General features: G+C 46.4%; 2 protein-coding genes across 4 annotated transcripts in view; both read right to left on the reverse strand.

The window, feature by feature from the left end:
- The window catches only part of c17h15orf61 (chromosome 17 C15orf61 homolog), a 333,965-nt gene that overhangs the window by 111,056 nt on the left and 201,610 nt on the right, over nt 1-21,299 (reverse strand). The window lies entirely within an intron of this gene.
- Nucleotides 1-21,299, reverse strand: part of iqch (IQ motif containing H) — a 182,352-nt gene that overhangs the window by 97,098 nt on the left and 63,955 nt on the right. For all 3 annotated transcript variants that reach the window (XM_070858531.1, XM_070858532.1, XM_070858530.1), the window contains 2 exons: nt 15,427-15,602; nt 9,756-10,028 (listed from right to left, as the gene is read on the reverse strand). In XM_070858531.1, the coding sequence (XP_070714632.1) occupies nt 9,756-10,028; nt 15,427-15,602 (449 nt within the window). The remainder of the gene's footprint in view (nt 1-9,755; nt 10,029-15,426; nt 15,603-21,299) is intronic.

Raw genomic sequence — 21,299 nt, forward strand, 5'->3', positions numbered from 1 at the left:
ACATAATGCATGCAGATATATTACAATACGTCCATTAAATGAGTTAATAGACAAAAGATGTTCTACTCTAAGTACCAAAAGTAGAAATGCTCTATTTTTCTCAGTTGAGATTTAAGAGTGAGTATTTGCAAGATCTTTTAACAACTGTACGTCCAGGGAGTTCCACAGAGTAGCACCTTTAGAATATAGATATCTCCTCCCCCCGCCCCCCCTGCCAAGTTGTTCTTGGTTCGTTGAAGAAACAAATTAGCTTTTCTAATGGATCTTGGTGGTATAGTACTTGTGTGAATATTTTTACATTTCCCAAGTAAAGCCTTTTGGTTATATAGTTTAGGAGAAGCTATTTGTCACATTTAAACATAAAAGTTGCAAGGCCAATTTGATATCTGTACTCTGGGGGAAATCCAGTTACAATTTAAAATAAAAATAACATAGTAAATGTAGAAGTGTGTTCGTTTATCTTCATTTTTCTGTGTTCAAGAATTTGTAGCTTCAGGGACATTTTGACCAATCTCTGCAATCAAAATGTGCTTAAACACACAAAATAAAGATTTATGCTGTAGATTGAGTGTCTAAATATTGGCCAGTATGCTGAACCTGGACAAGCAAGTCTATTGCAGTGATTTCTCATCATAAAAAGGATCCTCTATCTTTGTGAACTAATTTACACCACATACTCAAGAGATTTAAACAAAATTTGAATGATGAAAATATTTAAAAAATAAAATACAGGAAATATACAGAGGTTTGATCAGGCTCTAAACATAGAAAATAGGTGCAGGAGCAGGCCATTCAGCACTTCGAGCCTGCACCACCATTCAATATGATCATGGCTGATCAAGAGGCTATCAATAAAGGGTCCCATCCAAAACATTAACCTGCCTTTCTCCTCCAGATGCTGACAGAGATGCTGTTCACCTCCAGCATTTTATGTTCTTATTTCCTTGGCAATTCCTTCTTCCTGGGTACAGTTGCACAATAACTGGTCGTACTCGAGTGCCTTGCCCATTGGCCTTTACTTGTTCATGTACCTCAACAATGAGTATTGACAGGTTATGCAACCACAAGAGCCATCATAGCCAAGCAAGGTCTAGTCCTCACCCAACATCCACATGCACACACACACGTGCATAGTTACCGGCATACCACCATTGGGTTGTAATCAGAAGTGGGAACACCAGTTGATGTTCTGACCCAGGGGTGCTCATGCCAATTGTAGCATCCCAACAGCTGCAACAGCTGGGATCAGCGAACTCAGCATAAGCCAGGGATCAAATCTGGGATCTTTTGGTTTTTGTTTCAAGTTCCGTTCACCCATCACCCTACCTCCGCTTGTCCCCACCTTCGGACGTCCCCACCACCTCCGCTTGTCCCCACTTCCCACTTGACCCCACTTCTCGTTGTCCTCACCTCTGGTGCGGACCAACAGTACTCGGGAAAATTAAACAGGTGCAGAAATGGGAAGGTGGTAGGGAAGATCAGAAGAAAATGAGGAATGGCTTTATAGATATTACAAAATGACCATTAACCATGTAGGATACAGGAAGTGTGTAACAGCATTCCCAGTTTGATTCCTGGCCTGAGCAACTGAGCAGTTAGGCTGCTGGTAGGAAGGCTACAAGTAGCCTCATTGCCCCTGGGCTACGGAAGGGAGAATCGGTCAGGTTGCCCACTCTCGATCACTAACTCTGGCTGGAAAGTATGCATGTGTGGATATGGCAGGATCAGGCTTGGCAGTGATGCTCCAATAGAGGAAAATCCTGCGGGCACTCGCTGTCCATGCTCACATAGATCGAACAGGCATCTGTCTGAGGTACCAGAGGGCATCCGGTGCTTGAGGACCTATATCAGCAACAAGTCAACAGCTGATCTGTACGGCTCAGTGCCGCATCAGGCAATGCTAAGCCATTATAGAGATTTATCTTTATTACGGACCGGCATTCTGCAGAGGGTCCCATCATTGTACGTGTGTATTGACTCTTTCTTTTGTGCAGTATCATGGTTTTAAGATGAATGTGTTTTATTGGAAAGGCAAGCAAACCTATTCTCAGGCCTCTACTGATACGACTGTTGAGCTAGGTGACAGAGGAGAAGCCTAGTCAGCGACTCGCCTTCAGATTTACCCAATTCCACGCAACCTCTGGGAGTGCAGTTCACACTGATGGTACAGCCAAAATCAGAGACTTTCTGTGCAGACAGGGAATGACCTAGCCAGGATTTCTGGCCCTGATTGCCATCTAGTGATTGCTCCTAGAAAGTGTGTCTATGCATAATGGCAGGATCAGGGTTGACTGCAATGTCCCCACAATTGAATAGTCTGTTGAACCCACTGCCTAAGCTCGCACATGAAGAATGACCACTTGAGAGAGCACCGAGTGAATTGTAAATATACCCCAGCATGAGTCAGGGTTTAGGAGGTATGGGGTGGGGGTCTGGCGGGGCAGGTCTATATGGCTCAGTATCTCAATGGATCAGGTCTGTATGGATGGATGGTAGGGGCTGAGGCTATTGTGTTTGATTTGTGTTACAAGAAAAACTATTCAAACTGGCACTTTGCATAAGGTACCATGCGCTAATCTGTATGAAACGCTGATTGTGATCATCATTTATGTGCTAATTGAAGGAGAGAATAAAACTAAATATAAATATAAATCCAGTGCAAACATTATTAGCACAAGTGAAACTTTATTACAGGTTACAGCAGTATGGTGCACAAGTGGAGTTTGCAGGTTGTAATAGTTTCTTGTTTCTTTCCCTTTCATTTCCAACCCCCAGCCCCATCCAATAAGTCTGGTTAGAAAGTTTCACTGCAGCACTAAAAATGTTAATGTCTATATATCAGAGCAAGCAGTCAGGTGCGGATTACATGCACGCTAGCTGCACGGAATGTTTTCAGTTCCGCACGTCCTTGTACAGCGTGAGCTTTTGCACATTTATTACAACTTTTAAGGCTAGATTTTCCAGTCCTTTATGCTCCGGGTTTCGGGCCGGAGTGGCGTGAAATGCGGCGTTGAGGTCTCCTGCTCCCCATCGCGATCCTCCAGTCGGGTTTTGTGGTGGCGCTGAGCTGTGCCGAGTGTGCAACGCCCCTGGTTGCAACACCAGCACAAGTTTCGGCTCTTGCCCGATTCGTCCACCCAGAAGTGCGCCTGCAATGACCGCCTGGGAAATCAGAGCTGATACGCTCATAATAAAGGATGAAACTGAGTACTGTGAGCAATGAGTAAGTGTGACCTTAGCTCCTTTACTAAGACTCCAGAGTGCAGGTACCGCGTGGGTGGTCTGCTTATATACAGTGCTCCCAAGGAATACTGGGATCCCTTGGGACTCCCAACAGGTAGGCCTTCTGGTGGTGGTGTGATACAGGTTACCAAGGGTTAAATACATAACATCACTCCCTCGTCAAGTTAATAGTACACTTATTTACAGGGTGAGACGATCTGGGGCTTTTCGCTCCCTTGTCGATCATCTCGGTACAAATGCGGGTGTGGGCGAGTTGGTTAGTTCTTCACTGGGCTGCTGGCCTTGCTGGGCTGCTGGGGATGGTGAGTTCGGCTTCGTGGTCAACCATGATGTCGGTTGCCACTTGTGTGTGTGTTGGAGGGTCAAAGTTGGTGGTGTCTTCTTCGAGTTGTTCGTAGCTGTTGGTGAACCGCAATTTGATTTGGTCCAAATGTTTTCTGCACGTTAGTCCATTGGCCAATTTGACCTGAAATATGACTGTGCCAGCGAGCCATTTGGGTCCATGTCCATAATTGAGTACAAACACAGAATCATTGACCTCAATATCGCGTGACAAATCTGCACGATCAGGCCGCCTGCCTTCCACGTGATCATGGAGATCAGGGTGGACAAGAGAGAGCCTTGTTTTGAGCGCCCTTTTCATGAGCAGCTCGGCTGGGGGAACCCTGGTGAGCGAATGGAGTCTGGTGCGGTAGCTGAGCAGCACTCGGGACAGCCGGGTCTGCAGGGAGCCTTCCGACTCGCGTTTCAAGCTTTGCTTGATGGTCTGAACTGCCCATTCTGCCTGGCCGTTAGATGCGGGCTTGAATGGGGCAAATGTGACGTGCTTGATCCCATTGCGGGTCATGAATTCCTTGAATTCAGCACTGGTGAAACACGGGCCATTGTCGCTAACTAGGACATCAGGCAGGCCGTGTGTGGCAAACATGGCTCGTAGGCTTTCGATGGTGGCCGTGGACGTGCTTACAGACATTATTACACATTCAATCCATTTTGAATAAGCATCCACGAAAACCAAGATCATTTTGCCTAGAAATGGGCCCGCATAGTCCTCGTGGATCCTCGACCACGGTTTGGAGGGCCACGACCACAAACTTAGCGGTGCCTCTCTGGGTGCATTGCTCAGCTGAGAGCAAGTGTTGCACTGGCACACGCTTGACTCTAAATCTGAGTCAATGCCGGGCCACCACACATGGGATCTGGCTATGACTTTCATCATTACAATGCCTGGGTGGGTGCTGTGTAGGTCACAAATGAATATTACTCTGCCCTTCTTGGGCAAAGATCATGCGATTACCCCACAAAAGACAGTCCGCCTGCAAGGACATTTCGTCTTTGCGCCTGTGGAACGGCTTAATCGCTTCCTGCATCTCCACTGGGACGCTGGACCAGCTCCCATGGAGGACAGTTTTTTTTACCAAGGACAGTAAAGGATCCTGGCTGGTCCAGGTCCTGATCTGGCAGGCCGTAACAGGTGACTTTTCATTTTCGAATGCATCCATTACCATGAGCAAGTCCGCAGGCTGTACCATTTCCACCCCGGTGGTGGGCAACGGTAGCCGACTGAGAGCATCAGCGTAGTTCTCTGTGCCCGGTCTGTGGCAGATTACATAGTTGCATGCCGACAGCATGAGCACCCATCTTTGGATGCGGGCAGAGGCATTGGTGTTAATCCCTTTGCTCTCAGAGAATAACGATATGAGTGGCTTGTGGTCAGTTTCAAGCTCAAACTTGAGGCCAAACAAGTACTGGTGCATTTTTTTCACCCCATAAACGCATGCCAGAGCCTCTTTTTCAATCATGCTGTAGGCCCTTTCAGCCTTGGACAGACTCCTGGATGCATAAGTGACCGGTTGCAAAATCCCCGATTCATTAGTCTGTTGTAATACACACCCGACCCTGTATGACGACGCATCGCAAGCTAGCACTAATCGTTTAAATGGGTTATACAGGACAAGCAGTTTGTTTGAACACAACAGATTTCTGGCTTTCTCGAAGGCAGCCTCGTGATTTCCCCCATACCCAGTCGTCTTCCTTGCACAGTAGCACATGTAGGAGTTCTAGCAAGGTGCTTAACCCGGGTAGGAAATTACCAAAATAGTTGAGGAGTCCCAGGAACGACCGCAGCTCCATCACGTTTTGTGGTCTCGGTACGTTCTTGATGGCCTCCGTCTTGGCGTCGATGGGTCTGATGCCATCTACTGCGATTCTTCTTCCCAAGAACTTGACCTCCGATGCCAGGAAAACAGACTTCGAGCGTTTTAACCTGAGTCCCACGTGATCCAACCGACTAAGAACCTCTTCCAGATTCTTCAAGTGCTCAATGGTGTCCCGACCTGTAACCAGTATGTCGTCCTGGAAAACCACAGTGCGAGGGACCGACTTTAGCAGACTCTCCATGTTCCGTTTGAAGATTGCCGTGGCCGACCGAATCCCGAACGGGCATCCGTTATAGATGAACAGACCTTTGTGCGTGTTGATGCAGGTGAGGCCTTTCGAAGATTCCTCCAACTCCTGCGTCATGTAGGCCGAGGTCAAGTCCAACTTGGTGAATGTCTTCCCTCCAGCCAGGGTCGCAAATAGGTTGTCTGCCTAAGGTAGCAGGTACTGGTCCTATAGCGAAAAACAGTTAATCGTTATTTTATAGTCCCCACAAATTCTGACCGTGCCGTCACCTTTAAGTACCGGGACAATCGGACTGGCTCACTCTTTGAATTCCACCGGCGCGATGATGCCTTCTCGCTGCATCCTGTCCAGCTCAATTTCCACTTTCTCACGCATCATATACAGTACCGCCCATGCCTTGTGATGGATGGGTCGCGTACCAGGAACCAAATGGATCTGCACTTTTGCCCCCGAGAAGCTTCCTGGCTCGAACAACAATTGAAATCTGCTCAGAGCCTGGGCACATGAGGCGTCTTCGACGGACGAAAGCACTCAGATGTCGTCTCAGTTCCAGTGGATTTTTCCCAGCCAGCTTCTACCAAACAATGTGGGGCCACCCCCTGGCACAATCCACAGTGGGAGTTCGTGCACTGCTCCATCATAGGAGACTTTGACTTCTGCACTGCCAATTACAGGGATCAGTTCCTTGGTGTAAGTTCTTAGCTTGGTGTGAATGGGGCTGAGCTTGGGCCTGTATGCCTTGTTGCACCACCTGTCGAAGGCCTTTTTGCTCATTAGGGACTGACTCGCACCCGCGTCCAGTTCCATGGATACTGGAATTCCGTTCAGTTCAACTTTCAACATTATTGGTGGACATTTCATAGTGAAGGTGTGTACCCCGTACACTTCTGCCTCCTCGGTTCAAGTCTCCAATTCAGCCTGATCCACAGTGGATCAATCTTCCTCTGCAACGTGGTGGTTTTCAGGGTTTGCAGCTCGCCTGCACACTCGCTGGAGGTGTCCCATTGTTCTGCAGCTGTTGCATGCATAGTGCTTAAAGTGGCATTGATGGGCCCGATGATCACCTCCACAACGGCAACAGGGTGTTAACTCCCTCGCATTAATGACTGATGGCAGACCCTGGATCATCTGAGGTCATGCAGCAGCCGGCGTGTACGTTCTGCCATGTATATTCCTGCTCGAAAACGACGTTACTTTATGCAGAGTACTGGCCGAAACCTCTGTGCTACCAAATTTGTTTGGTGTTGTCACTGGTGGACATAAATGCCTCGGCTATCGTTATGGCTTTGCTCAGATTCAGAGCTTCAACAGTCAATAGTTTCTGAAGGATTACCTCATGGCCAATGCCAAGCACAAAAAAATCTCTCAGCATTTGTTCTCGGAATCCATCAAATTCGCAATGTCCTGTGAGGCGCCTTAGTTCGGCGACGTAGCTCGCCACTTCCTGGCCCTCCGACCGTTGACACGTGTAGAACCGATACCTCGCCATCAAAACGCTTTCTTTAGGATTTAAGTTCTCCCGGATCAGCGTACACAATTCTTCATAGGATTTGGTTGTTGGTTTTACTGGAGCTAGAAGATTCTTCATGAGGCCATAGGTTATTGCCCCACAGACGGTAAGGAAGATCGCCCTTCGTTTGGCAGCGTTCTCGTCCCTTTCCAGCTCATTGGCCAAGGAGTATTGGTCGAGTCTCTTCATGAAGGCCTCCCAATCGTCCCCTTCTGAAACTTCTCCAGGATACCAACTGTTCTTTGCATTTTCGTGCGGTTGTTCGTTATCTCGTCGCCAATTGATATGCTCATAATAAAGGATGAAACTGAGTACTCTGAGCAATGAGTAAGTGTGATCTTAGCTCCTTTAATAAGACTCCAGAGTGCAAGTACCGCGTAAGTGGTCTGCTTATATATAGTGCTCCCAAGGGATTCTGGGATCCCTTGGGACTCCAATAGGTAGGCCCTCTGGTGGTGGTGTGATACAGGTTACCAAGGGTTAAATACATAACAAGAGTGGTCCAGCCATGCTGGCGGCGGAGAGAAAGGTAATGTGCTGTAAAAGCAAGTGCGAGTGTTTTTGGATTATAATTGTTGTGCGATTTGTGTTGCGGTGGGGTGAACAACGTTTTCGGAATATTTTGCTGTTTTTTTACGTTGCCCCCGCCCCCCCCCTCCCTCCCCCCAGGCCTCTCTCGGAGCTCACACAGCCTGGCTCTTTAGCTCGGGAGTTTCCCATCTTTGCGTCACGAGAGGTGTACAACGCCTCCTTTAGCACTGCCACAGGGCCCAGATGCCGAAACTTCCATACTAAAGTGCAAATTATTCCCGGCCGGTAACTTTCCCGCCCCGCCTCCGTTTTCGCCCCGAAAACAGAGAAGCCTAAAATCCAGCCTTAAAACCTCCTCCCCAAACACCACAGTCTGTCTATTTTGTAATAGTAGCTTTGATTCCAATTGGAAGCAAAAAAATAGTTTGCGCCACATCAGTCAGCCGGTTTCGAGAAGGTAAATCAAAAAGTAGCAGTTTGGTGATGTCAAGCTGGGTTTTAAAAGCCTGTAGATTTTAGGAAGAAGAGTAGAGTAAATACGATAAGGAATTCTACAGCTTTAAGGTCTTGGGAAAACAATGAATTGGATTAAGAGGCAATACAGTGAGTCTTGATTGGAACACAGTTTGTGACAAAGAACTACGGGCAAGCATTACAAAGAACTTATTAAAATGAAATCATTTATATTGCGTCTTTCATAACCTCAGGATGTCCCAAAGCGTTGCACAGCCAATGAAGTATAGTCACTGTTTCAATGTAGGAAACCATGTGGCACTGAAAGTACAAGCTGAAGGAAAATGAAGAGGACATTCTTCGCTTTGGCAATACTGTGAGCGGTACCTGCTACGGATGCATATTGGCAAATTGTGTACTCCCAGCCCGCGATTTTCTGTCCAGGAACCGGCAATGAGCAATTTCCCGATGTGCTCCAGGTGAGCGCTGTTCTCAGTCAGGAGCGGTGAGGCGGAAAATCTCCCCTATAATTTCCACAATCTGACTTAAGAATGTGCAGATTACAAAAGCACCTTGGGCTGGATTTTAGACATGTCTGTTTTCGGGGTGAAAACAGAGACGGGGCGGGAAAGTTACCGGCCAGGAATAGTTTCCGCTTTGGTAAGTAAGTTGCGGCATCTGGGCCCTGTGTCAGGGGTGCAGAGCGAAGGGAGGCGTTGTACACTTTGAGACACAAAAATGGGAAACTCGCGAACTAAAGTGCCGGGCCGTGTGCGCTCCGAGAGAGGCCTGAGGGTGGGGATGGGTGGTGGGGGGGGGGGGGGGGGGGGGGCGGGGGGGAACCTGAAAAAACACATTCCCAAAACATTGCCCACACCACACCAACACAAATCACTGAAAAAATGAAAAGCGCAAAGACTTGCACTTACCTTCGGAGTACTTTAACTTACTCAATGCCGCCGGCATAGAACGGATTTCCCAGGTGGTCATATTTCCGGGCGGATGGATCGGGCAAGTGGCCAAACCACTGCCGGTGTCGCAACGAGAGGCGTTGCACACCCGGTGCAGCTCGTCCAGGCGGTGTTGCTGAGCGCCCGCAATGACCGCCCAGGATCAGACCCGAACGTCGCCTTTCACGCCACTCCGGGGCGAAACCTAGAGCGCAAAGGACTGGAAAATCCAGCCCATGATCTTTTCAGGAAACGTAAAGAGGTAAACCAAAAAAAAACTCACTCAGAAAACAACACATGGGTAACAGAAAGAAGATCACCTGGCAAATGTCATTCGAAGCCCTTTGAGGAGCAGCCTAATGTGAAAAAATAATGTGTTTGCTGAGGCAGAACCAGGTGAAATTCTCCAAAATCTGGTCCTCATTGGCCTACTGCTGATGGCTAGCCAGCAAACTATTAACATTCGCCATAACCCTGGCACAGAAAAGGACATGCACCAACCCACATATGTATATATATAAATATAATCACCATGCATGCAGCACATTATACCAACAACATATGACAATTTGTTGTAACTAAGAATAATTGCAATTCAAAAACAGATTGATGATGTGAAGGAACACACTCTACTACACTGTATGAATATAATTATGACATACCTGCTGAAGGTTGTATATATCACATTCCCCAGGTGGCACTGGCACACAAGCACTCGCAAAAATTCTTTTGCTTCCAGACTTGGCGCTGTAGAGTTGGGCCACTACCGGCTCTGGGCCCAGAATTGGTACATTTAGCATATCTGCAACGGCTAAGTCATCCTTGTGAAGCAGCCCGCCAACGATGTATGCAGCCTTGCCTTCAATAAGATTTTTTATTCGCTTTATTGTCTTGGGACTGTATTTTAGATGAGTGGCCAGGCACAAGTGGTGGGTCTGCGAATAGTGACATTACTCTTGTTAGATTGTGTCCTTTTCTGCTCCCAAGGCCTAATTTATTATGCTGTACACAACAAATACATTATTAATAGTAGACTAGGTTGTGACCAGAGCTACAGTTTAGCAGTTTAAATTGATAAAAGCCACCAGTGTGGAGACTCACAACAGCTCCATAATCCTTCACATTTTTAGTGCTTCGTAAATGGGTTCCTTGGGAATTCAACTAATTACTACACATCTGTATTTATTTGATCCACGTGGAATTACCCTTCTGTTGCATGAGAAGATGCTGGCAGCCTTCAATAACAGTGATTTATCTAAAAGACAGTTGTGGCACAGTTTAAGACTAAAGCTTGGAGAAAATCAATACAAATAACTAACAAAAAATGCATCAGCCGGATTGCAGTGACATTAAAAAAAAACACACACAGTTCTACAGGTTACCAGTCTGTAACGAATTCCTTCTCAGTGCGTGCTGTACCATTTATTAACCTTCTTAAATTAATTTTCTCATACTAGGGGCTTGTATTAGAGAAAAATCTTTTATTCGGAGTTTTAAGTTGTTCAATAATTATGATTAATTGTAACAAATATTTTCTGCTGTGAGACTCGTGCAAAAATATTTGTTAAAAAGAAAATGGCTGCTCGTCCGATGGCCTTGGGTAAAGGTACCACCTAGTCTAGCACTGAAGCATAACAGACCAGACCATCATAGGCGGTCCCTCGTATCGAGGATGACTTGCTTCCACGTCAAAAAGGGATGAGTTCACAGGTGTTTCAATGAAGGACCTGATATTCCAGGTCCCGAACTACATCCTGAAGGGTGGAAGATGCTTGTGCGTAGATTTTTTTAAACATGTGATGGCCGTTGCACACCAGCCACCACACGGGCTTGACAGAGCTAGGTCTTGGTCCAGTGGCAAGGATTAACCAAGATGACTGGAGACCAGCTCTGCCGTACAGGCTGAGCGAGCACACATATCGCAGTGTGGGCTGGCCCATGCTGTTAAACAGACCAGATAGATGCAGCATAATTCCCAATTTGTGTTGAGGTAGCCAATCTTAGCCAAGAGGCATTTGAAGCATTGGAACTGGATTCAACATTCCTGGGCTAGGGAAGACGCGGGGTTAAAAAAAAAAATTCAGCCAGTGTTTCTCGCTCCTGATCGCTAACCAGCAATCCACGCTGCAAATTGAGGGCAATTTTAACCCTACACATCCTGGCTCTTATCGGTTCTAAAACCGTCATGATCGCAACGTCTGCTACTTTAACCTGCCCTCTCGAGCAGGCAGCAAGGACACTAGCCTAGAGCCAACAGAGTCCTTCTGCATGTTGCAGCCCGATGACAGCATTGAGACCTGACTGTAATTTTAACTCAGGCCCGAGTGGGGAATCCGACTGGGGTTAAAATTGGAGCCAAGTGTGTGGAGTTTGGGTAAGTACAGGGTAAGGCTTGATTGTGATTCCCTCTCTGGTTCAATAGCTTATTAACATTCATTGTCGATGACCACATGTGAAGAATCATCATTTAGGGCAAGCCACTGATGGGCTACCTACTGCTACACTGGCTGAAATCAGCAAAATTAAGGGCTAGAACCCGAGACCCTCTGATCTGTGTGGCTTAGTACTACAGCAGGCAGTGGGGGCGAAATTGCCCCCTTTTGAGAGGCCCATTAGCGCCTCTGGGTGGGGGGGAGGCACGCAGGACACTTTTCACCCAGGGGGCTCTATTGGCTCCTTCGAGTTTGGGGAGGCGCTGCCACAGCAGTGCCAGGCCCCACAGGCGGCCACCGAACTGGCGTTATCATCGCTGTGTGCAGCAACCCCTCAGCACCGCACGCCGACCCCTTACCGCCCCGCGAGGCTAGTGCGAGCGGATGTCAACAGCAGCCTCACGGGTCGCGAGGTTGGGTGACATCCACTTGCAGGCCAGAAGTTAAAGGCGAGGTCACCAGCGCCCTGCGCTGCCATCTTGCTGTTTTTGCCGACTCTCGGGTCGGCTTCCCTACTTGCTTTTTCCCATGGTCCGTGCCACCATCGTGCAGACCAGCGCTCCGTTTTGGGTGCCAGGCTGCAGCCTCGGCACCGTGCTGCCCTGGTGGTGCAATGGAGGCCATCAGAGGCCTTGCAGAGTGAGCCGTGGCCCTCCCCTTTACGCGAAGGAGAGGGGTGTTGAAGCGGGTCAGCGTTACCCGCGTAGTGCTACACTACTCACCCCAGCATCGCCCCGGGATGCACCTTTAAAGGAAGTGGAGCACACGAGGTTGTGCTCCATTTCCTTTGATGGGCGGTGTCCAATTCAGCAGCCGGGGTGGGATTTCTACATCGGGTGCAGGAAGTTCCGGCCTCAGCAGGTTACCGCCCCCCAATCGGGACGCAGGGCAATTTCGCACACAGTGTCTTTACACACTCGGCCTAAGTGAGAAATATAAATAAGTTTACTAATTAATCTAATTTGTTCCGATTTCGGGACAATTACAACATGGCAAGAAACCCTCATAATTAAAGTGCAGGGTAGTTACAGCTGTTATGGTGTAGTCGTTAAAGGGGCAGGGACTGTAATTGTGCCAGAACAATCTTATATTATCAAAAGCCAAGGGGAGTATCATAGGAAATCACCAGGGAAATGGGAAGCTCTGCCATGGCCTGTCATATTATAGGCCATTGATCTCTGCGAGGATTTCTGATAGGGGTCACACCACACAAAACAGCTAAGCATGATCCCACTGTCAAAATCACTTGCATGGGTCTTAAACTGTATTTAATAGACAAAAATAAAGGTTTTGTTCCTTAAAAAAATGTTTAGTATTATTGCAACCATCAATCCGATGTATATTTTACAGCTCTGTTCTCATTTTGTATCTGTAACAAATTGCTTATTTTTCCCCTTAAGTTCTGCAGTCTTATAAGCCTATATTGTCCCCAGCAAGGACATCTTCACTGCGCCCATGTGATGAAACCTTTCCTGTACACTCTAACATTGCTTTGTGCATTTTTTGATTACTTTTAAGCTTTGTGAATGGTGTGGTCATCAAGGTGAGGGTTCTTAAGGGCTGGCATAGACAAGACTTTGCACCACCTGGTGTCAGCATACTTGAAGCACTGTTAGGTGTGGAGTCCAGCTCCATTCAACCATGTGCCTCAACCTCAGAGCAGCACCCTCTACGCTAGTGTGACAGCCCCCGAAATGGGGAATGGTTCAATTTCTTAACATTAATATCCCTTATCTTCTTGAGCACACCTTTTTTTTTTTGAGTGAGATTGCTGAATTTAAAGTCAATCAGTACGAAAATATGATACAGGAAAAGACCAACCTGGTCCATCCAGCCTATGTCATCCAGTAATGGTGCAGTCTACATGCACTATCAACCTTCTTCCTGTCATGTAATCTTCTGAGAGCCAGAAATCAGGTAGGGTAGGCGGTCGCGCAGTGGGTGGGGGGAGAGGAAGCTTAGGCCAATATAGGAAAACTAACTGTAGGAAATTCCTCTCCAACTCCCAAAGCAATCGAGCAAGCTCCAGGAGACTGCAATAACTTATGACACCAGTTGCAATTAACCCTGAGCTACCTTCTATAACACAAGATCCCTTCCATTCTAAGGATCTCGTATAGCTCCCTGTTGAAGGCCTATGGTGAATCCATACATACCGCATGTTCTGGCAATCCATTCCAGAGCTTGATGATTCTGTGGAAGAAAATACTTCCTGGCATCTAACCCAAATCTATGTTTCCGTATTTTGTAGTAATGCCCCCTTTATAAATCATCAATTATTGCCAAAAAGGAGGCGGTTTTGTGCTTTGGGCCCATCCCACCTGAAACTGGGTCGAGACTGTCCAAACTCAGTTCTCACAGGTCGTTTGCAGTCAATGGGAAGAGGGGACTTTGATTCCCTCTTCTTGCATGGATTTGAACGTAGCCTCCAAGGCTGATAGATCAGCATCAAAACCCGTGTACTGCTTGGTCTCCCAGTGCTCATTACCTTTTCCTGTATCGCACACAACTGTCAATACGCCCAAGTACGGAGGAAACTAAATGTTCTCAGAATTATTTTTGGTTGGTGTGCAGAAACATTGCCGATTATAGCCACAAATCATAGAATTTATTACTGCAGTACTCCTAGATCACAGTCTTTGCAAACTATATATTTTCCTCTCTACACCCTTGATTGTTTTCCTGTATTTCTCTACTCTCTGCGGATTACCAATTTATTTTCCTTCCTGTATCATTTTACAGACCATTTTCCTGTAATAAATAAATAGAAATTCTTGTACTATCCCCAATACACAGAAGATGCAGGCAAAAGGAATCATATAAACATACACATATATACATGTGAGCTATCATTCTATATGAACTATTGGTTAGACCACACTTAAGAGTACTGCGTACAGTTCTGGTCGCCATATTATAAAAAGGATATAGAGGCACTGGTGAGGGTGCAGACAAGATTTACATGGATGATACCAGAAATGCGAGGGTATACACATCAGGAAAGGATGAATAGGCTGGGACTCTTTTCTCTTGAAAAAAGGCTGAGGGGTGACCTAATAGAGGTCTTTAAAATTATGAAAGGTTTTGATCGAGTGGATACAGAGAGAATGTTTCCACTTGTGGGGAAGAGCATAACTAGAGGCCATCAATATAAGATAGTCACCAGGAAATCCAATAGGGAATTCGAAGAAACTTCTTTACCCAGAGAGTGGTGAGAATGTGGAACTCGCTGCCATAGGGAGTGGTTGAAGCGAATAGTATCGATGCATTTAAGGGGAGGCTGGACAAGCATATTAGGGGAAAGGGTTATGCGGATAGATTTAGAGGAGGAATGACGGGAGAGGGCTCGAGTGGAGCATAACTGGCATGGACTGGATGGGCCAAATGGCCTGTTTCTGTGCTGTATATCCCATGTAATCCATTTAATTGCAGCCCTTTTTTAGTTTACAAATATATGCAGGATTGCACAGTGAATTGATCCGTTTGATGCCATAATGTGGTGGGGTATGGGCTGCAGGTCCCAGCTAAGCTGCTGCGAGGCAAGTTCTCCCTCAGAGGGGGAGCAGAACATTATCTTGGGAATACTGTTTATTGTGGAGTGACCAAAAGGAAGAGGAAATGGAAGAAAAGTATTGTCATCAAGTACAATAACATTCAGGAAAAATATAGCAATAAACTCTGTTAGCCTGTACATAAATGCAGCAATGAACATAAGAATTAGAAGCAGGAGTAGGCCATTCAACCCCTCGAGCCTGCTCCGCCATTCAATAAGATCGTGGCAGATCTTCTACCTCAACTCCACTTTCACACCCGATCTCCACGAACCTTAATTTCTATTCTAATCTTTCCTCCCCCCCACCTCCGATTCATCAAGCTTTATGAAATTACTGGAGAAACTTACAGGAATATGGCTTGCTGTCTCGGGGGTCATGACTTTGAGACGATGTTTCATGTCCACCACCTGCTCGGGTATCCCTGATTTGATGGCTTCTTGCAGCCCAAGTAGTTTCATGTAGTATTGGGTCACGTCCTCACCCAACCAAAGGGGGCAAATATAGATAACATCTACATTGTCATCTGGGGAGAAAAAGAATGTGCCATAGACTGTTTTCTTTGTAAAACAAATCACTGGTCACAGTGAAAAAACAAAACCTATTTTATTACGGCCCTAAAAAGTTATTTTCCAAATGTACAACAGGGTTCCCTGCCGTTTGGTGGTGGGTTCCACTGGGCTCCGAGTGGATTTCTAGCAGAGCTTCCAGATTTTTAGGGTCAATTTCTCTTTGTAGGATAAAAGAAAAAAGAAAAGACTTGCATTTATATAGTGCCTTTAACGACCACCGGACGTCTCAAAGCGCTTTACAGCCACTTTTAAAGTGTAGTCACTGTTGTATTGTGGGAAACGTGGCAGCCAACTTGCGCACAGCAAGCTCCCACACACAGCAATGTGATAATGATCAGATAATCTGTTTTTGTTATGTTGATTGAGGGATAAATATTGGCCAGGACACCAGGGATAACTCCCCTGCTCTTCTTTGAAATAGTGCCATGGGATATTTTACGTCCACCTGAGAGAGCAGACGGGGCCTCGGTTTAACGTCTCATCCGAAAGCCGGCACCTCCGACAGTGCAGCACTGCATTGGGAGTGTCAGCCTAGATTTATGTGCTCAAGTCCCTGGAGTGGGACTTGAACTCACAACCTTCTGACTCAGAGGCGAGAGTGCTGCCCACTGAGCCACAGCTGACATAAAAGTTAAAATAAACTCACTCCCAAAGACTACAGTACATGCTGACCAGCCCCCCCGCCCCCCACCCACCCCCCAAAATCGGACAATCGATAGATAAGTGGAACGGTGTAAAATGGCAAGTGGCATCCCAATGCCTCGTGTGCTCATCCTTCCACACTCAGACACAAGCTTCGTCCAAACTGCAGCTCGTGGACAGTATCGGGCCGGTGAACTCTGGCAATATGGCCCATGAAGTCCTGGCAATTCAGTTCTATTTCCACTTTTACTTTTATTTGCTAGTTTGTCCTATTTGAAATTTCTGGGCTCAGCAGTTTGGAAAGAGCTTTTCTTAGCATTGATGTCTCAGGGTGGACTAAAATGTAGATCAGAACAACAAAATCTGCTGGCATCTATGCAAGTTAATAAGAACAATCATTTAAACTTTACTTACAGCACAAAAGGCTCCATGGTGTACAACTAAACAGCCCATGAAAAGTTTGGACACTGTTGGTACACACGCGCACACATACATACCTGTCTGTAATTTTACCTCTCAGCACATATTTGCTGTTAACTTTTTCCATTAAAAGTGCTTATGTCCACATTTATAATGAAAATTCCCTATGTAAACTTGTCACACTATAATGATACCATCCTGCCAGCAGTCACTGCAGCACCATCACTGGCAGGAGGGTGTAATTACACTGTATCATGTTAACATAGACATCTTCTATTATACATGTGGACATAAGAAATTTATAATGAAAATATAAAATTACGAACAGAACATTAAATTACGTTTGTGTGCCCTGCTCCAGTTAACCACAATCCTCTAATTCAGCTTCACTTGAAGTCGACACTTGGTCCTGACTCCCTGTGTGCACCGCCATGGAAGATTATATATATGTACTGAGACCTGCCTTCTTTCTCATAAAAAATATTTCAGCACGATCCAGACTCTCGAAACTTAAACCCTAAATCTGTCCACCTCCAATTACTTATCACAGGAGCAATGGGTTGTTAGGTACTGAACCAATATTTAATGAGGATAGCAGTCTGTTCTCCGAGTTACTATGGGATATACCACTTATGCCGTTACTGCCGATGATTATAGCACAAGACATTTTTATTAAATAAATGATGTGTAATTTTTTCCCAACAAAGAGCCACTTCATTTAATATCAGGCAAGACATTTAGAACATTAGGTTAATCATTATGCTAGACCCTAACAAAACTCGGTGAAAGTGATTGAAATAATTGCTTTCCCTCATGGTTGGTCCTGCTTTGGGAAATCTTGCTGGCAGGAGGTGGAGGTGATTCTTAACTCCCCCTATTGAGCCTCGTTCTAGTGGTCAATTTGTCTTTTACAGCCTCCTCGCTGTATGTTACAAGTTAATCACTTGCAGGGACTTGATTCACAGATTGGATAGGCTGAGTTTGCTTTCTTTGGAACAGAGGAGACCTTATTGAGGTGTAAAAAATGATGAGGGGCCTAGATAGGGTGGATAGGAAGGACCTATTTCCATTAGCAGAGGGGTCAACAACCAGGGGGCAGAGATTTAAAGTAATTGGTTGGAGGTTTAGAGGGGATTTGAGGGGAATTTTGATGGTGGTGGGGATCTGGAACTCGCTGCCTGAAAGAGTGGTAGAGGCAGAAACCCTCACCACATTTAAAAAGTACTTGGATGTACACTTGAAGTGTCGTAACCAACAGGGCTCGAGCTGAAAAGTAGGATTAGGCTGGATAGCTCTTTGGCAGCCGGCGCGGACACGATGGGCTGGAAATTCACCAACCTTGCGCCCTTTCTTTCGCCGATATTTCGTCTTGGCGAAAAACGGTGATCGGCTAGTTTCGCCGAAGTCTAGTGTCGGCGGTTTTGAAATACCGCTGAAAAGCGGACCGCTGGTGTGCAAGAAAGAAATACCCGAGAAAAACCTGCGTTGCAGCCCAAAAACGGCGGTACGTATGAAGACCTGCAAAAAAGGTAAGTTAAAGTTTTTATTTTTTAATTTTTTGCAGTGATTACTTAGTTAAGGGTCTTGTAAATGTTTTGTGATTTTTAATTTTTTGCTATTTTTTGTGTGTTTCCCTCCCTCCCAGGGCCTGTCTATTAGCAGTAATCGGCCTTGGACTAAAGTTGGCTAGGACCGCGGTTTCCGCCGAAAATCCTTGTGCAACGCCAATTTTTACCGCTGGGCGCATTTTTTAACAAAACTTAGGCCTTTAAAAATTGGCGGCGTGATTAACGGTATTTTTGGCAATAAATGCAGTAAAAATACCGCTATGCCAAAAGACGAATTTCTAGCCCCAAGGGTCAAAATGGCCTCCTTCCGTACTGTGAATTTCTATGATTCTATGATTTATCCGTTGCAGGTATTTCTGATGAATCACCCTGTTGCCTTTCCCTACTCACATTGCATCCTTGTTATTCTTACCACAAGCACTAATCTAATTGTTATTCATGTGATTCTGTGTATTTTTCTCTAAAATGAGAAACCTCAAATAAAAAGTATATATTTTTTTTTAAAGTAATTTCATTCCAAATCCCAAATACAACTATACTTTTCAAAAAATCTGCTCTTTGGTGCTTTTGCTCAGTTAATGCAGGTCATTACAGTTGGCATATCATGAAAAGGACTGAGTTTTGAATCAGAGAATCAATTTGTGTAGCGTGGCTGTTTTGAAGACAAAATCATTTTCACGCAAGTGCTCTGGAATGAGAATTTTTCTTCCTTTTATAACCTCAACAATTTTACATTCTAAATTGTAAGTGTGAAAAGTAAATGATAAAGAAATTAAAAATCATGGGCCAAATTCTCCACCGCTTTTTAGTACATTGCAGCACTGATTTGGTGAATTTTAACTCAATAGTGCCATTTCACATCACTTAATAAATATTAACAAAGGTACTTTTAATGTGTTTCTAGTCAATTTCGTCAGCACATAGAAATACAGAAACCATCAGCCTCATATTATGGAGTACACCCTTTTCATAGAATTATAGAAATTTACGGCACAGAAGGAGGCCATTTGACCCATTGTATCTGTGCCGGACGAAAAAGAACTATCCAGCCTAATCCCACTTTCTAGCTCTTGGTCGATAGCCCTATAGGTTACGGCACTTCAAGTGCATATCCAAGTACTTTTTAAATGAGATGAGGGTTTCTGCCTCTACCACCCTTTCAGGTAGTGAGTTCCAGACCCCCACCACCCTCTGGGTGAAAAAAGTTCTCCTCAACTTCCCTCCAAACTTCCTACCAATTACTTTAAATCTATGCCCCCTGGTTATTGTTTTAGGTTATTGTTTTAATTCGTAAGCAAAATCAAATGGCCTTTCTCCTAAACATTGGGCATCACATGCAAACCCAATCTGCTCCTGTTCTCGCCCAACTGGAACCCACATACATATTTTCCAGCAGAAGTCACTTGTCAACAATCAAGATAGGGATCCTACAATGGCTTTTCCCCTTCTTCGTCTGGGGTCGAGGCCAATCATAGTGCCCAACCTCTGCCTGATGGAGATCAATCCAGAGGTTGAATGGAGGATATTCTGGCTGTGGTTTCCCATTGGGTTGTGTGGGGAAGTTGCCGGGAAATGGTGGGCATAATTGGATAGCTGAGTCACCCAAAGACATTCTCAGACACCTCCTAAAGGCCAGTTATATTAGCAGATGTGGTGGGAAGCCTGCGGTAGGCCCTGATGGCCCGAACTCATGGGACTCGCCGGGGGTCGCCGATGAGTGATGTGATGGGAAGCCTGAAGTAGGCCCGAGTGGCCTGAACTCGTGGGACTCGCAGGGTTGGGACTAGGGTAAGGGGCAAGGGGTTGGATTTACGTGCTTAGACCTCTTATTAGGGTCTATTTAGTTAGGGGAGGTTTAGACAGTGGGAGGGAGGGAGGTTGGGATGTGGAAAGTTGCCATCAGCGACCTCCAACGACCTCCGACGTACTCCGACGACCCCCGGCAACCTCCAGCGACCAGCAATGTCCCCGGCGACCTCCGGAAGCGGCGCCCTTGACCTGGACCTGGCTATCGGGCCTCCACCCCCCCTCCAGCGGTGATCGGAACACCTCCAGCGGCAGATGGGCCTCTCCTCCATGACAGAGTCTGAGCCTCCTCGACGATGGCTGGACCTCCCGTGGTGACAGATGACCTATTCCTCAATGGCGACCGGGTCCCCCTCTCCTACGTCAGTGACTGGCCTCCCCTCCTCCTTCAGCGACGACTGGAGCTCTCCTTCCACACTGGCGACTTGGCCTCTTCTCCACCTCCAACACATGGTGAGTTCCATGGCTGTGACCCCCCCCCCTGCCCTCCCACCCTGAACCCCGGTGGGCCACTGACCCTCCCAATGCCTGCCCCAACCAGGCCTCGGACCACCTACCACCAAGGGCGCTACCTAGCGCCGAGCCTGCAGCCAACATCTCGCCGTAGGCAACTAGGCCCATATAGCAGTGCCTGGTTTCCAGTCGTCTTGAACCCCCTTGCCACTGGATCAAGACCTCGCTCAGCTAAGCCCGTATGGTAGCCGGTGTGCAACAACTACCCCACGTTAAAAGAACTCACGCACAGGCATCTTCCACTCCGTTAACATGAAGTTCGGACTTGGAACGTCAGGACCCTCATGGACAACCCCAACAGTGTCAGGCCAGAACGCCGCACCGCCATCGTTGCACGGGAACTTAAGACGTTATCTGTCCCACTTGTGACAGAGTCTATGGCTCTCGTATTGGACTGTTCAGCCACCAAAGAACTCACTTCAGGAGTGGAAGCAAGTCTTCCTCGATTCCGAGGAACTGCCTATGATGATGATATTAGCAGAAGCCAGAGCACAGGTTGCCAGTCTCCATTCTGTGTGGCGTGCACAGGGAGTCAGAAGGAGACAGAGAAAAAAAATAGACCTTTATCAAGAAAAATGGAAGGAAAATATGAATGAAAATACTTGCAATCTGTAAGGAAACATATGTAGCTGTGCTGGCTCTTGAAAGAGCTGCCCAATTTAGTCCCACACCCCAAGTAAGTACAATGCACGTTCTGACGAA

Source organism: Pristiophorus japonicus, chromosome 17 (assembly GCF_044704955.1).
Source record: "Pristiophorus japonicus isolate sPriJap1 chromosome 17, sPriJap1.hap1, whole genome shotgun sequence".
Taxonomy (NCBI): domain Eukaryota; kingdom Metazoa; phylum Chordata; class Chondrichthyes; family Pristiophoridae; genus Pristiophorus; species Pristiophorus japonicus.